The sequence below is a fragment of the Ciona robusta genome, chromosome 8 (genome assembly GCF_009617815.1).
Source record: "Ciona robusta chromosome 8, ASM961781v2".
NCBI lineage: Eukaryota > Metazoa > Chordata > Ascidiacea > Phlebobranchia > Cionidae > Ciona > Ciona robusta.
Genome location: NC_143242.1, coordinates 6275303 through 6291575, shown reverse-complemented (window position 1 = coordinate 6291575; position 16273 = coordinate 6275303). Strand labels below are relative to the sequence as shown.

The window sequence follows — 16273 nt, the reverse complement described above, 5'->3', positions numbered from 1 at the left end:
TTAATATACTTCCACATTAAACTATACCAACTGTTTTACTACCTGTCTGAATAAAGAGGTAGTTATAAAAAATGAATTTATTTTGATCTTGATATTGAAATTATTGTAGTTTGGTCCATTGTGAAAAATTTAGCAAACACTTTTTACATAAACGATTAAGGTACAGTCTACACTACGCATGGCTTTAATATTTAGTTCAAAGTCAAGTTTGATTAGATAACCTGGAAGGAAGACAAACGTTTCCAATAAAATTCTGGGTACTTGTTGAGTGCGGTTACAATTAAACAAAAAATATGAAGTACCTACTGCTAAGGTGCAAGTTTTGCAAGGCAGCATATACCATATCCACCAATACTGCTATGGTAGCAGTCATGCTGCGTTGGGTTGCGATTTCATGAACTGTGTTCCGCAGACTGCATTTAGCTGTGTTATTGTATAGCCAAAATTAGCCTCCTATTCAAAGTGAAAACACCCAGGTATTTCTGAATGTATCACTGTCCACCTGTACCATTGTTTTGACCGTAATTCATACCACTATTGTTACCATTGTACATTTGGGTTTGTTGGTAACCGCCCTGCTGTGCTTGCTGTTGTGCGGCCCAGGCTTGAGCTTGTTGCTCCCAGTTGGAGTAGTCTGGCTGCTGTGGCTGGGACCAGTATTGCTGTTGCTGTTCCCAACCCATATAACCAGCCTGGTTCCAGTTTCCATATCCTTGCTGTTGTCCATAGCCTTGTTGGGGCATATAATTTGGTTGCATTTGTTGATACCCAGAATAACCCCCTGCATTCTGCTGTTGTCCGCCAAATTTATCCTGCATTGGTGCACTGTTACCGGACTTCTTTTCAGCGTAATTCACAACAATTGGCCGGCCCATTATTATTTTATGGTTCATGGAACTGATGGCTAATTCAACAGAGTTCTTGTCTTTAAATGTTATGAATCCAAACCCTCTGGACTTCTGTGTTTCTTTATCTTTAAGTAGAACTATATGTTCTATTTCCCCGATGTGTGAGAATGCTTCTTCCACATCTTTTTCAGTTGCCTTAAAATCAATGCTCCCCACAAAGATTTTATGACTGATATCGTCAGCAAAACTCATTGTTCAAACTAGTTCTTATATCAGTACCAGTATGTGAAAACAGAGTTTTGTGTTACAGGTAGGCGATAACTCAAAATTATATACCAGATAGGCTGTTGATGTATTTAAACATGTAACAAAAATGTTAAATATAATTTGATATTTGAATGCAGGCACTGTAAGTCTGTACCTAAGATAAAATATACACAAGTATTAGTTTAGCATGGAAACAGTTATACGAGCATTAACTTGAATAAATAAACAATATTCCAGTAACATAATTGGCAATATATAAGACTCACTGTAAGTACGTTAAACATAAATTAAATGTACATTTATTTTTCAAATTACAATTTTATAACTTGTAGTCAATATAGATTAGATAATTAGTCAAGATTTTATTATGAAAAAGACCAACAAAAAGCATGAACAAAACCGAAAAACACCTAACCTCACGACGACCCTTGTGACAACGCTATTACAAGTTCCCAACGTGCTTTTCGAGACTCCCCATTCAACGTTGGCCGAAAGCGCAATTTCAGATTTTAATTTGGATTCCTTGCATCGTTTTTCAATGTTTTGTATCTAAATAACAATAAACAAAAACTAATTTTGCTTATTTTTAACAAATTTATCTTTTTGGTGTTAATATAGTACGTGATTGTGTATGTAACAGACATATTTGGTCCCAACCTGAGTTTGTATACTATTTTTTCTATACATCTCGGTTTAATAGATTGTTACGTCACAGGGACTTAAAAGACTTTAGACGTGATGCGCGAAACCGGTATAACAGTATCATGTGTTTTCAAAATAGTAAATCATACGTGTATGCCGTAGCTATACTGTTGCTAGAGTAACGTTTCGTTTAAAAATCAAGCTAGCAGCCCTTTCTAAGAGGATTATGCCTGGTCAATGTATATAAATATCATATTGATATCCATTTCCGTACGAACATGTTACATTTCACCAAATTGACAATTGGGAAACTATATTTAATATTTTTTCTTCTTGTTCTAGTGTTGTTTATATGAAATCTAGAACCTTTTATACATATTTGCACCACTAAAAGTAAAGTAATTATACTTAATAAAATGGTTTTACTATTTGATAAAATGTTCACAATATTTTAATTGTTTTCCATTGTTTTGTAGATATTTCTAGTTTGCACAAGCAGTTACGAAAGTTGTATAAATAACACATACATAATATTGTTCGACGTAATTTGAAATGTCGTTCTTAAAGTCTGCCTTGGATTTTGTCAGTGGCGGAAATTCTAATGAAAACTTTGTTGGTTCAACTGTGGAATTGGGTCAACAAAAGTTAAATGTTAATCGAGCAATTGCTGAAGGTATATATCTAAAAATAACATAATTTTTTATTTTATAATTCTGTATGGGTGAGGTTCTAAAGACCTGGGATTTAGGCCAGTTTTACCCATTACCCCAACACCCTTGTAAGTTCGTAAGTCACATGCTCACGATAGTGAAGTCCCTTTATTCATGTTCCGACCAAATATTTCTGTCTATTGTATTGCTAAACCTTCTTTTCTTAGGTGGTTTTGCGATTGTGTATGAAGCATCAGATGAAAATGGGACCAAATATGCATTAAAGGTTACTTTCTTGTTCTTTTTATACTGTATAGCTTCCTATTTTATCCTTATATAATGATAGACATCTCATAAATGGCTCCATAACCACAAACAGTACAACTTTTAAGTTGCTATAAATTTTTTAGAATACGCCATATGGCAGGCAATAACCTAAATTGCCCAAATAGGAATGTTTAAAAACTGCTTTCTTTTTTACATAAGACAGTATTGACTTCAAGCTTTGGTTAGTTCCTCAGAATATAGCATGGTAAACAATTTTTTCTACCTAAAGTCCCTGTTGAGTGTTCTGTAATTTCTGTCTTTTCATACAGCGGCTGTTAGCGCATGAGGACAGCAAGAAAAAGGAAATTATTCGAGAAATACAATTTCTAAGAAGATTGTCTGGACATCCAAATATTATCAACTATATATCTGCAGCTACAATTTCAAAGGAGGAATCTGGACAAATGTGTGATGAGTATTTACTCTGCACGGAGTTTTGTGAAGGTAATTTGACTCTAAATTCCCATTTATAATTTTCTTGTATTTGTTTATAATGTATGACATATTAAAACTGTCAGTTTAAGAACCATTTCATTCGTAGTTTAGGCTTCTGCGCCATCATAATGTTTTAGAACACCAGTTTTTACTGTAAACCAGATTTTACTCCGCTGATAACTAAGTGTTAAATACAAGGAAGTATGACCAAAGTATATTACATTTGCCATATTAAGCAATGAGGTTAAACTGTGTCACCACAGATTTTGTTTAAAAAATGTTTAAATGATGCAATTTATGCACATGACTGTTGCTCTAGGTCATTAGTTTTTATGAGTTCTTAAAGCACAATGCCAACCTGTAGCGTTCTTACATGTTTTGTATTAGTTTATAGGTCATTAGTTTTTATGAGTTCTTAAAGCACAATGCCAACCTGTAGCGTTCTTACATGTTTTGTATTAGTTTATATATATACTTGTAGGTGGTCAGTTGGTTGATGTAATGAAAAGGTTGGGAGGTCCTATGGCACTTGATCAAATCATTAAAGCTTTCTATCAAACTTGCTCAGCTGTATCTCATCTACATAAGCAACAGCTACCTGTAATCCACAGAGATTTAAAGGTCAGATTCAGATTAATAAGAGATGCTGTCTGAACATTTTTGGCTCATCAAGATAAATTATGATGAATTGTATATTTTAATAGATGTTTTTGCAAATCTATGCTAAGAGTAACACAAGTCAATAGGTTTATACTAACACGGTTGTCGGTTTTCCAAGTTTTATGAAGTATTAAGTAAAGAAACTGATTAAGTGGGTAAAAAATTACAAATTAACTGTTATGAATTCTGTAAATCTGGGGTTGGTCTACTGTTTCTAATTTAAAAACCTTTTCAAATACAATCAATACTTCAATAGGTTTCTGATTTGAAACTGTATTAGAAATCGAGTAAGTAGGCCACCATTTTATTGTAACAAGTATGTGTGTGGACAAATATTAAATTTTATTTATTACCAGGTTGAAAATTTGCTTCTCACTGCTGGTGGGATCGTAAAACTGTGTGATTTTGGGAGTGCCACTACTACTGCTCACTACCCAGATAATACATGGGCTGCTGGGAAAAGAGGACAGGTAATAATGCATGTAGTCTTTATGGCGCAGATTGTATATTAAATCATTGTTTTGCTTGAGAACAATATAAAATATGTTTCGCATGATATAGTAGTCATAGGTGCCAAAATTTTTCAAGCGCAGTGGTGCCAGTGGGGCCAGATATAGTTAGACATTCATGTTCCTATAAAACATATCCAACGTATTGTTTGTAATGTGTATTGATTAATGCAGTACAGAGTTCCAGAATTGGCCTGCATACCTTGCCACCCCTGGTTTGGCGCCTATGGTTGTAGTCTGGACTGGAAATTTTCCCTGGAAACTTGTTTAATGTAGTAAAAAATATAATGTTCCTTTATGTTTCTACTGAAATAAACCATTTGTTTTGATTTTGTTACCAAGGTTGAAGATGAAATATTACGTAACACAACACCCATGTATCGAACACCTGAAATGATTGACATGTACAGTAATTACCCAATCAATGAAATGCAGGATGTTTGGGTGAGTCACTAACAAAATACTTTTCAAACAAATCGTGATTATCTTGTTACTTCTTGTATAAGATTAGCGGTTTCCAAACTTTTCTAAACATTTTGCCTGGTGGGCAGTTTTTTTAGTATTTATTTATTTTAATGTTCCGCTTTTTTAATTTTTATTATTTTAATATTTTGAACCCTATAAAATATGGGATATCTAGGATCTTTTTTATCAATTTAACATTACTTTGACGTAACAGTTGTTTAATAGTTCTTTATTTACACAGTAATATTTGTCTCACTAATAGACCTGTTATTTCCCAGGCACTTGGATGTATATTGTACCTTCTATGTTTCTACAAACATCCATTTGAGGACTCTGCAAGATTAGCAATATTGAACGCAAATTTCACAATTCCATCATCAGAAAAAAAATATAAAATGATGCATCCACTTATAAGTAAGTTAATACAACTGAAACCATTTTTATTCATGGACTTTTCTAGGTAGTGTTTAAGGGTTACAAAATGAGCACACTGTCCAAATTTCATCAGTGCAAATACAGTTGTTGTTAGCCTTTTTACAATTGTGTGTCAAAACCTAAATGTACTGTCTTTGTCTGTTCCATTATGTATTTATTAGACAGGTGATGTCTCATGCTTCCATGCTGTGGTGTAACAGAAAATCTTAATGTTTTTTGAGTGGGCCCGTTACCCTAAAAGCAGTTGTACTCTGTTACACCTCATTTTTGGCTTTTAAAATAAATTTTTAAACTACTTTGTTTGTGTTCAATTTAAACCTGTTGTTATTTTCAGAATCTATTCTACAAATCAACCCGAACAACCGACCTCCAGCAGTGGTTATAGTTGAACAATTATCTGAATATGCAGCTTCCATGTCTATTGATCCCAAGTCATCAATTGACTTGGTGAGTACTTACAAACGTAACCTACATCTCATATCAGGTGCTACCTAATATGTAAAAGAAAAAATCAATTCCAACCAATGGTGTAATGTAAGAGATATATATTTCGCCTATATGCAATTATTAGTCTATAATCCAAAGACTACTTTACACAATTAGCTGGACTTGATTTGTGTCTGTACTGTATTTCTTGCACCTGATCCTGACAGTATTTCTTCACACAAAAATTCATTTAACTTCATGGGCACCATATGAGGGTCAGATTCGCGGGATTTATTTCAGTAATGTTACATATCCACTCACAGTTTTCTGTTTTAGTTCAATCATATTTGGAAAATTTTAGTCAATCATATTTGGAAAATTTTAGTATTTCATAAAAGTTTTTTCTAATTGTCCAAAAAGCCTATAGTTACTCATAGTTCAATATTGTAAACCATTGTTATGCACGTCGTGCGCTCGGTGCCCTGGTTTGGTATACCAAAAAGCATACTGTGTCATGAATGACTGATTAGGAAACTGAAACAGCTAATAGCTAATAAGATTTCCATATTCAAATTTTAAATAAAGTTTATCAGAATTACTAATAAACAATTTGAAATGTTTATACTAAAAATGCACTTTTTTATTTAAAGTTACAATCTAATAGGCTGTAAACCTATAACAAAAAACATTTTGAAAACCACTTTTGTAACTGATTCTTTTTAATTTTAGTGCAAAGGCAGCAACGCAATCATTCAGCCTCAAGCTGCGCCCAAACCTGTGAGCACACCAGCTAACCCACCACCTCAACAAGCAGAGAATGGTGAGTTATTATGGTTTGCATTTATGTATAGTGTGTACAAATACATTGTATTTAAACGCATGTTTGTAAGATACATTGCAATGACATTTTGTATATGAAAAAGACGTTATTGAGAAATCATTGCATTTCTAAGCTTACTTAGCTTTTTAAATGAAACTGTATTGTGGGAATACATGTGGAAAACTAAAGTACTATCGTTAAATACTGATATAGTTGCATTGTAGCATATTGCGTATGCTGTTAGTTTACAACATGCTCATGGACAAAATAGAGACAGGTTGTACAACATACAAGCAATGGTGCACTACTATAAGAAGATTACTTGCTTTCGTTTTCTACAATTATGACAGTCATTTTAGTCTACAGTTTTAAACAAAGTAGATTACAGTAATTCTATGTGAGTGAGATCCTGTGGCGTGGCACACCATGGGTCCTAAGACTTATGTCAGGATTGACCCATTACCCCAAAGAATACAGTAATACACATATTTAAGCCTAAGCAGCAGCACGTTTTTAGTAAGAAAGTCTGATTTCATATAATCTAGCAATCTGAGTGATTTCTTTCACTATGTGGCCAAAACCTTACAACTTTTCCTAATTGGATACCTTTTCCTTTTCCTGTTATTGAATTAATCAGAGCAATTCATTTGTCCCATTCACTCACAATAGTGGAGCTTGGGGGAGATTACTGTGGACAACAACTTGACGTTTTCAGGAAAGAAGTCATATTATGGCGATGTTGACACTTAAACAATAGAATGTATCGTCCAATACTCTAGTCTAGCTAATTTTTAGCGTATTAGACGATACCTTTTACTTATGTTTAACTTATTAGAGTGTAATAAGAAAACCATGCTGAAAACTATGCTGACTTGTATTTTGCATTTGCCGGTTCAATACACTTGTACAGATACCGCTCTGACGTCTAGCTTTACAATCGTCGACTACGCACAACTTCAACGGCAGAGCTTCGTAGCCTATATCGCAGTATTTTTGGCTCAATTCTTTTTATTAACTAGGTTACTGACAAAAATGAATTACAATTTCGTATACAATTATGTCGATGCGCAATACTGGGCCGTCGGATATTAATCACAAATACATGCATATTTATCAAACAGTATATGGTAAATTTACGCGACAGACGTTCCCCCGAGCCACCTGTTGAAGGGTCAGTCATAAATTTCAACGTTTGCATCTCGTAGCTGTTACATGTTTATTGCCTATCACTCGTGGAGCTAATTAACGCAAACAAGGGATTGCATGGACTTTACGATATATTGGAAGTTTCTGCTACAATATCACATGGTTTATGAAAGGATCTTGCAATGCGTTGTTTTATAAGGATCGATATTGCAGTAGGATTGCGGCTTTGGTAATTACCGTTTATTAGTGTTAATGTTGCAAAACCAGTAAAACGCAGGACAATACACATCGAATATATTGGCATTTTTAGGGTAATTACGATATATATACACCTTTAAAGTAAATGTTTACCGTTTTCTTTGGTTTATAATTTTATATTAATGTTAAGAAGAAGCGGTTTGTCGGTAACTAAACGGTCTGTAGATAGAGTTGGCCTCACGCAAGAGTCAATTAACCAGGAAACCACATGCAGCGCTGGTCGATATTTCTAATTAGCCGTCCTGGAAAGAAATTGCTCCACAAGCTACTTAATCGTTGCATTCAAGCAATAACAACCCTGGAAGGTACAGCTACGTGGGCGGTTTGATTAGAAAGTAGTTCGGCGTGAACTGAAGTTACTTCTGCGTTGCTATGATTTAAATTTACATATCTTAATATGAGATTCTAATTCTTTGTTGCACAGTTGGTTTTGAAGTGTTAAATTTCGTGTTTTGCGTTTTACTAATCTCGCATAGATACGATTACAATACAACGTGCAGAGAAAGAACAATAATTTGCGCTGTGTCTATTGTTTTGTTTTCGTAGCGTGCAAGGATTTGTGCAAAGTAAATACCGCTTCCGTGCTGGTCGTAAGCCCATAATAGAACATGTTTCGTTTGTTCTATTGTCGCTTGTTTGGAATCGGCTCACAATTTAACCGCGTCTGTCAGTTGCCTTTTCTGTATTAATTATTTACAGCGGCGTTAGAATGGACCAGGCGAAAATCAATCGCGCCGTTCGCAGCATCACGGCTCTTGCTTAACTTGCAAATCAATAGATAGAGCTGGTAGCGAACTGCAGCCGAGCGTAGATAAGAGCAAACTTGTGAACTGCAGAGTTCGAGGACACTTCCCTCGATGATAAAAGTGGCCACCTTCGCCCACTTGTCATATTCTCTTGACGTTACGATCGAGATGTCTGCCTGGAAATGGCAGGTCACGCGCAATTCGTCTACGATTAGTAATTAAAGACAGTAGCATGGATTTACATGTGTTAAACTAAAGAAAATGTTTACCAGAAAGACGTTTAGTAGAGATGACTTAAGAAAAAAACGAATATGCTGAAGTATAGACATGAGAAGATTAACCATAACAATATAGAATGAAATGTACTTAAACGCCTAGATTAGTTTAGTAAAATACTTTTGGTTCTATAATCCAAGTTAAAAAGGAGAACAGGATATTAACTTCTATTCAGTAGACCAGTTACATTGATACTACTGTGTGAACATCTATATACCAACTGTTATAATGATTTATACAGAGGTAGCAACCTGTTACCATGTTTGCCAGCTTTATAAACAAAGCTGCCTTGAACCAAAGTCAAGCTAACGGAAGATGTTCCTCTTATTCGTCATTCTCATCTGGGTCTGAGAGTGTTGCTCAAAAGATGAGAATCAAGGAGTATGCAGATGAAGTTTTCAGCGGGAGGACGAAACGGGAGTCGAAATCAAGATTCAAGAACAATTGTAAATACAGCAAGTGTGAAGGAGACGAGAGCGAAGAGGAAACTGATGACGACACTGACGATATAGATGACTCGGAAGATGATGAATGTCTTTTATCCGATGATGGTGATTAAGGATGATCTTTGCTTCTCATATTCCACTGTTGATGTCTCAAGAATGTTTTCTGCTTGAAAATTGAATTCCTAATATATTTCACTTTTTTCTTAAAAGAGAAAAAAATATTAATTATATAAAAAATAGGATAAAATCATAATTTCCAACCGCAATTGGACAGATTTTCTTAAATATAAAAGTACTCCATACGAGTTCAAGGCTTGGTGCTGCTATCATTGAGGTGATTGTTGTTGGACAAGACACTTAATAGCATCATATCCCAATGATATAATGCTGTCCCACCTTTAGCAGACAAAACCTTGGGTCTTTTGAAATCCAAAACAAACAGTTGTAATGTCTCAAACTTATATACCTAGTGGCAACAGCATATACATATAATAGCCACTAAATTACGGATGTATTTGTTTCAGGTGGAAATAACGAGAATGCTGGATTGTTTAGCATGATGAAAGGTGGGGCTGGCAAACTCTTGACGAATATTAAAGATACGTCAAGTAAAGTTGTTCAGTCAGTTGCCAGTTACGCAAAATCTGATCTTGATGTGACCTACATCACGTCTAAGTTAGCAGGTAAGGTCTTTCCAATGCATTTCTTAGTATGTTTATGTTTTGAGAAAAATTTAAGTAAACAACAGCATCTGTTTAATGATTGGAATAATTATGAATTTTGTGCTGAATTATCTGGCAGACATCTGCTTCTGTCAGTCTTTGTCATTTTTATAATGCAGAAAAATGAGAAAGTGTATTTTGCTGATTTAAATCCATTTCTATTAAAGTTTTGGCCGATTGTAATTAATGACGGATGACCAGATCAATATTTATGATTAACAATAACCAAGGTTATATTGATAAGCTTTAAACCCATTCTACATGTTTTTCCCGCTGTGTTTTGTACAACTAAATTTATCATTATTTGACCCCATATCATTTTAAAATAGTGGACAAAAAATGTATGTTAAAAAAATATACAGTACTGTGAAGAATGATGGGACTTCTGTAACACGAAGACGGGACACCCTTAACACATATTTTTTAAATATTCTGATCGTGTTTTAAACAATTAACAATGGTCTATATGGGTCTTAACACATATTTTTTAAATATTCTGATATTTTTTAAATATTCTGATCTTGTTTTAAACAATTAACAAGGTCTATATGGGAGTCTTGAGGATGCGGTTTTATAATTCTTTTAATGTTCTTTGTTTACTACCAAATGACACTAGTAGAATAAAAGGGTGTCCCATCTCCCCCCCACCCTACTATACATATGTGTTAACAGTTTTCAATTTTATTTAGTGATGTCGTACCCTGCTGAAGGCATGGAAGCAACATACAAGAATAATATTGAGACAGTTTGTGCTTACCTTGATGCAAAGCACAGAGATCATTATGCTGTCTACAATTTATCCACCAGGCAATATGACTCTGCAAGGTACGCACGATTAATTGTATTAGTTCTTCTTTATAATTAAGTTTCCTGTCTACTAGAACCTGGTAAAAGTATTGATTTGGGTGGTATTTTGATTTTCCACTTCATATTTTTCTACTTTGATTTAGCATAAGGAGTAATCCAGTGTCTTTTAGGCAGTGTTCTTTATTACCCCAATACAAAAGGATGTAGAACTGTAGATAATACCTGGAATTTTAAAAAGTATTTCCCTCTTCATATTTAAAAATGCCTTTTTTTAAGATTTGAAAAAATAGTTTTAGAAAATAGTTGAAAGTTGTGTGGATTTTTTTTTTTAATACATCTTGACATCTTCCAGGTTCCACCACCGAGTTGTTAACATGGGCTGGCAAGCCAAACATGCACCTACTTTAAAAAATCTCTTCACACTTTGTAAACATATCATACAATGGCTGAAGAAAGACCCGCTTAATGTGGCTGTTATACACTGCACTGTAAGTTTAGAGTCAATATTAATTATATATTGTATTATTTGTATTAACAGTATTTGTTTATATATTTTTTCTTTAGAGAAACATTTAATGCCTTTTTTTTGTAGATATGATAGATTAGTGAGAATAACATACCGTAAATTGCCCAGTCAGACTGTGTGTGTGCTGTCGTTTTCCCATGCACACCAAGATAAAGCAAGTTAAATTCATTTATTTAGTTGTATCTACCTTTTTATTACAGGATGGTAAAGCTCAGTCAGCAGTGGTTGCTTGTTCTGTGTTGGTAATGTGTGGGTTATTTAACACGGCAGATTCATCTCTCTTCATGTTCAGTATTAAAAGAATGCCACCTGGTATAAGTCCTTCATATAAAAGGTGTGCATAAAGGAAGTTTACATACTTTTTACAATGTTATGGGTTAATCTATTGGATCAAATGGTATTAAATTCATTTTTACTTTTTTGTCATTATAACTTTTTTATAAAAATATAGTTAAGGTATTACTAGTTACTACTAAGAAAATCACAATTATATAATATAGGGAATTGTCTGTTTTATTTATTTTGGGTTTTATCATGAAATAGCATATATTTTTCCATCTTACCCCACATTACTAATTACTATTACTTTACTTTTACTAAAAAATTTACAAGTGTTTTTAAATAGGAACATTGTGTGTGTTTCTATATTTTTAATTTTATTATGAAATTACATTCATTTAACTTCAAAATTTATTCATTTTTCCAGATATGTTGAATATATATGCAGCATGAAAGAAGCACAGAAACCAAACCAGTCTTCCACACCTTTTCCCCATTCCCACCGTGTGACCATTAAACAGGTGGAACTATCACCAGTCCCACTTTTCAACCGGATGAGAAATGGATGCCGACCTTTCTGTGAGGTTTACGTCGGCGAGTCTCGTATCTTGACAACATCTGCTGATTATGAATCAATGAGGTAAGCTTAAAAATATTTTTTTAATAGAAATGAATTTTTTTTAAACTTTTTGCAAGCTAAATAATAGAAGAAATATATTTTTTTGCAACTTCTGTAAACTATACTAATATACTATAATATATTCCATTCCAAAGTATAAAAACCACTAATATGTTCCAATCCTTAACATAGTCATATATTGGTCTTTTTCAGGGGTTTCACAGACGCAGAGGAAAAAGTAACAATCGACGTTGGGGCTGAGGTTGGTGGGTCAGTGGGCCCTGATATCACGTTGTCAGTTTACCATGCAAGGCAAATATTGGGTGGAAAGCTCGCATTGCAAGCAAAACAAACCGGCATCAAGATGTTCCAGCTTCAATTCAACACTGGGTTTGTTCCAACCAATGCTACAAAAGTACATTTCCGAACGTGAGTGTTAAAAAATAAGTTCGTTAGGTTTCCTTATGCAAATTTTTGCGTGTTTTGATAATGTAGAAATTTACAACCCATTATTTATTGTTATTTTATCCCATTTTTCTTGCACCGTTTTTTTAAAGTAGTATTTTTGTGTTTTTGTTTTTTTTTAAATGTTTATGTTGAATATTTTTAAAATTGAACTGACTATAAAATAAATAAGCTTTTTGTTTAAACCTGTTAAACGCAGCCCCAGCTGTAAACACACCTGTTTTCTGTTTTCAGATATGATTTAGATGCGTGTGATATACAAGAGAAATACCCAGAAGGATTTTGTGTGACATTACATGTTGAAGTACATGCTGACCGTAATACCAACACCACTAACTTATGGGAGGGTTTGTCACCAAAAGGTTTGAACCCAAAGCTCTTGTTTTCGACTAGGGAAGAACAAAGTGAAGTCCTGCAAAAATTCGGTGAGAGCATTATATTGTATGTTGTAACTTCTAAACAGGCATAATGTGCATGAAACAGAAAACCCGCAATGAACATCATATCAATATCATGGTACTTTATAACTATACCTATACCTATGTATAACTATACTTTTCTAAAGCAAAGCAAATGACACAGAAACTGATTCATTTTTTAAACTGTTTAGTATAACAATAACACACCATAAATCAATTAATATAAATATTGGGCCGATTACATCGGTTAATTTTGGATAAATAATTGCCTTGAAGTTCATTTTATAAAAATTTGATTCCACAGGCCACGAAGAATATGATGTGAAGCCTTCTCTCACTTACACTCTTTCCAATATTAACCAAGAAAAAGGTAGTAAACCTGACACCAACACCTCAGTTGATGGTGAACAGAGGTCAAGTAGTAATGTGTTTGAGACATTAGATTGGCATGATGAAGAGAATAATGTGAATGACCCGGCACAAAGTGAGCTGCAGAAAAATGGAACCTCTGCACCAGGTATTACTTAAATTAAAAATAATTTTAATTAAAAACGTTTTTAAATATTGGGAATATTGGACTACGAACAGTATTAATATTCCTTCAGTGGTTTTTAACTTGATTTCTTTAAAAAAGTCGCGTATACACTATACTTATGTACTTCGCTATTATATAAATATGTTTAAGAAGTAATTCTATTCCATTATACCCCAACATTACTATAAAAGAGCATATATACTCTATTGTGCTGTATATTATGTAAAATTAAATGACAACTTGTCCAGCAGATCTTTTTAATGGAGATTCCACCACTCTCATGAATGATCACGCTGAAGCTGATTTGCTTGGCTTATCATCATCATCCGCTCCCGTGAATGAATCACAAACTGCATCATCTCATTTCCCCACCAACTTTGATTTATTGTCGGGCATCGGAAACCAAGAATCTGCTGCTCAAACAACGGAGCCAGATCTGCTAGGTGGCGCCAATGAGACACCTGCAAATTCCGGAACTTTTGACCCATTTTCATCATTTACTTCCCCACCCCAACAAGCCCCCCCTGCTAAAGCACAGAGTGAAAATATGTTCAATGATTTTGATACTTTTGATCCATTTTCTAACAACCCACAAGTTCCGTCTCAAGTTCCCAAGCCTGCCCCTACCACCCAACCTCAAAACAACATGTTTGATCCATTTGCTCCTGGATTCACCACCCAGTCCAAACCAAACCAACCCAGTGAACCAGACCTAATGTCAGGTTGGGCAGATCCTGTTAAAAACCTCTCAACCAACCAACCACAGCGACCAGCAGCACCACAAAGCAAGCCACAAGCATATGACCCATTTTCCCAGTTTGGAAACTTTAGCAAGACCCCCCAACCTACCACGAATGCCCAGCAATTCCCTCGTGCCACCCAAATGCAACAGCCAAGCATGTCATCTGCAGCACGACCACAGGCACCAATGGGTGGTAACTACCAACCATACAAACCGGCCCCACAACCACAGAAAAGTCAACCCAGTTACAACTTTACGAATTTCTCAAACTCTTCTCAAAACTGGAAATCAAGTATGTATCAAATTATCTCATTCATGCATACATTTTTTCTTATATAACTTATTCTAATGGATCCATGGCATTTTATTTATAGATGTCAAGCCACAAGTGAAGGAAAATGCATTTGATGATCTCCTCAGCAGCAGTGGCTTCACAGCAACAAAGAAAGAAGAAACAAGAAGGAAATTAGCTGATCTGAAACGTGAAGCTCAGACCTCACAACTTGACCCTGAAAAAGCAAAGGTGATGTATCGTCAACTTTTGTTTTTTTACTTTAAAATATAATTACAGGAAAAAGGTCATATGATTATTGTTGTTTACTTGTGAACACAAATTATAATATATTATAATGAGGTGTATAAAAAAAAACATTCGTGTTTAGCGACTGTCGTTTTCCAACCACGCGATGATAAAGTAAATTACATTCATAATGTTTTTATTTTTAGATTATAAACTGGATTGAGGGCAAGGAAAGGAACATAAGGGCTCTTATTTCAACTTTACATACTGTATTATGGGAAGGAGAAACTAAATGGAAGGCCTGCGGTATTCATCAACTTGTACAACCAAATGATGTAGGATTAAACTAAATTACTATGCTAACAAAATAGCTTTAATGACCAGAGACCCTTAAGTTATTGGTATACCCAGAATATATGGTTTGTTTTAAAGTTATAGTAGAAATTAAGACACAGGTTTAAAGATTCAGAAGCATTTAAGCTACTACGTTCTGGTGTATTGTTATTACCCTATTTTAAAAACACCTTCAAAATTATTTCTGTTATTTGATTCCAAATTGTTACTTTCAGGTTAAGAAATTTTACAGAAAAGCTTGTTTGATTGTTCATCCTGACAAAGCAACTGGAAAACCACATGAAGAATATGCAAAGCTTATTTTCATTGAGCTGAGTGATGCATGGGCAGAATTTGAGGAGAAGGGAATGCAGGCTCTGTTTTAAATTTAATCTAATCAATTCTGGATTTAATCTAACCAAAGTGGATGTGTCACTTTGCTATGTAAGGGCAACACACCACAGTCCACCAGCAATCAAGAAATATCCTGCTAGTGCAAAGTGTAAATACAAAAAGGCATTTGGCTTGAGCAAGAACTGTACACAATTGAGAAGGAACCACGATACAGACAACCTGCAAGCAGCTTTTGTTTCATATGTTAAGAAAATCTGATTTAAGCTCTATACGCTTTTTTGCCAATATCTTCATTTTCTGTTGTTTATTTAGCTCTTGTTCTTAATAACGAACACTGGAGATCCAATTTTCTATTTATTGTTTGAACACTTATTTTAGAGCGTGTTTGTGCAATAGTGTCGATTACTCTCCGTTATATATATCCTTACAGGTAGGTGATATTATTGTTCAGCTACATGTTAGTTTAATTGTAGTACAGTGCGTTGTGTGATTTATATATAACTTGCACTTAAGGTCATTATTAAAACAACAACCTTGGATCTGTGGGACTAGTGGAATATTTGAAATTGGTTATCTACAGAGGCAGTATGGATTTT

General features: G+C 34.4%; 2 protein-coding genes across 3 annotated transcripts; one reads left to right on the top strand and one right to left on the bottom strand.

The window, feature by feature from the left end:
* Positions 1–62: 62 nt before the first annotated feature.
* LOC149732805 (RNA-binding protein 3-like) lies at positions 63–1308 on the bottom strand. The gene has a single exon (XM_089883094.1). It carries the CDS (start codon positions 1098–1100, stop codon positions 492–494), a length of 609 nt encoding a protein of 202 aa, XP_089739220.1. The 5' UTR covers positions 1101–1308; the 3' UTR covers positions 63–491.
* A 901-nt stretch (positions 1309–2209) lies between these two features.
* On the top strand, positions 2210–16216 carry LOC149732804 (cyclin-G-associated kinase-like). 2 transcript variants are annotated; one of them, XM_089883059.1, is made up of 21 exons: positions 2210–2430; positions 2635–2693; positions 3004–3178; positions 3651–3790; positions 4186–4299; positions 4681–4782; positions 5082–5217; positions 5573–5685; positions 6394–6484; positions 9881–10039; positions 10768–10903; positions 11238–11373; positions 11612–11745; positions 12118–12330; positions 12523–12738; positions 13009–13199; positions 13498–13710; positions 13980–14762; positions 14845–14993; positions 15197–15325; positions 15560–16216. In XM_089883059.1, the coding sequence occupies exons 1-21, from the start codon at positions 2310–2312 to the stop codon at positions 15707–15709; spliced, it is 3660 nt and encodes a 1219-aa protein (XP_089739185.1). In that variant the 5' UTR covers positions 2210–2309; the 3' UTR covers positions 15710–16216. The 2 variants fall into 2 exon arrangements, with proteins under 2 accessions (XP_089739185.1, XP_089739184.1); XM_089883058.1 differs by having other exon boundaries at positions 13977–14762.
* Positions 16217–16273: the final 57 nt, after the last annotated feature.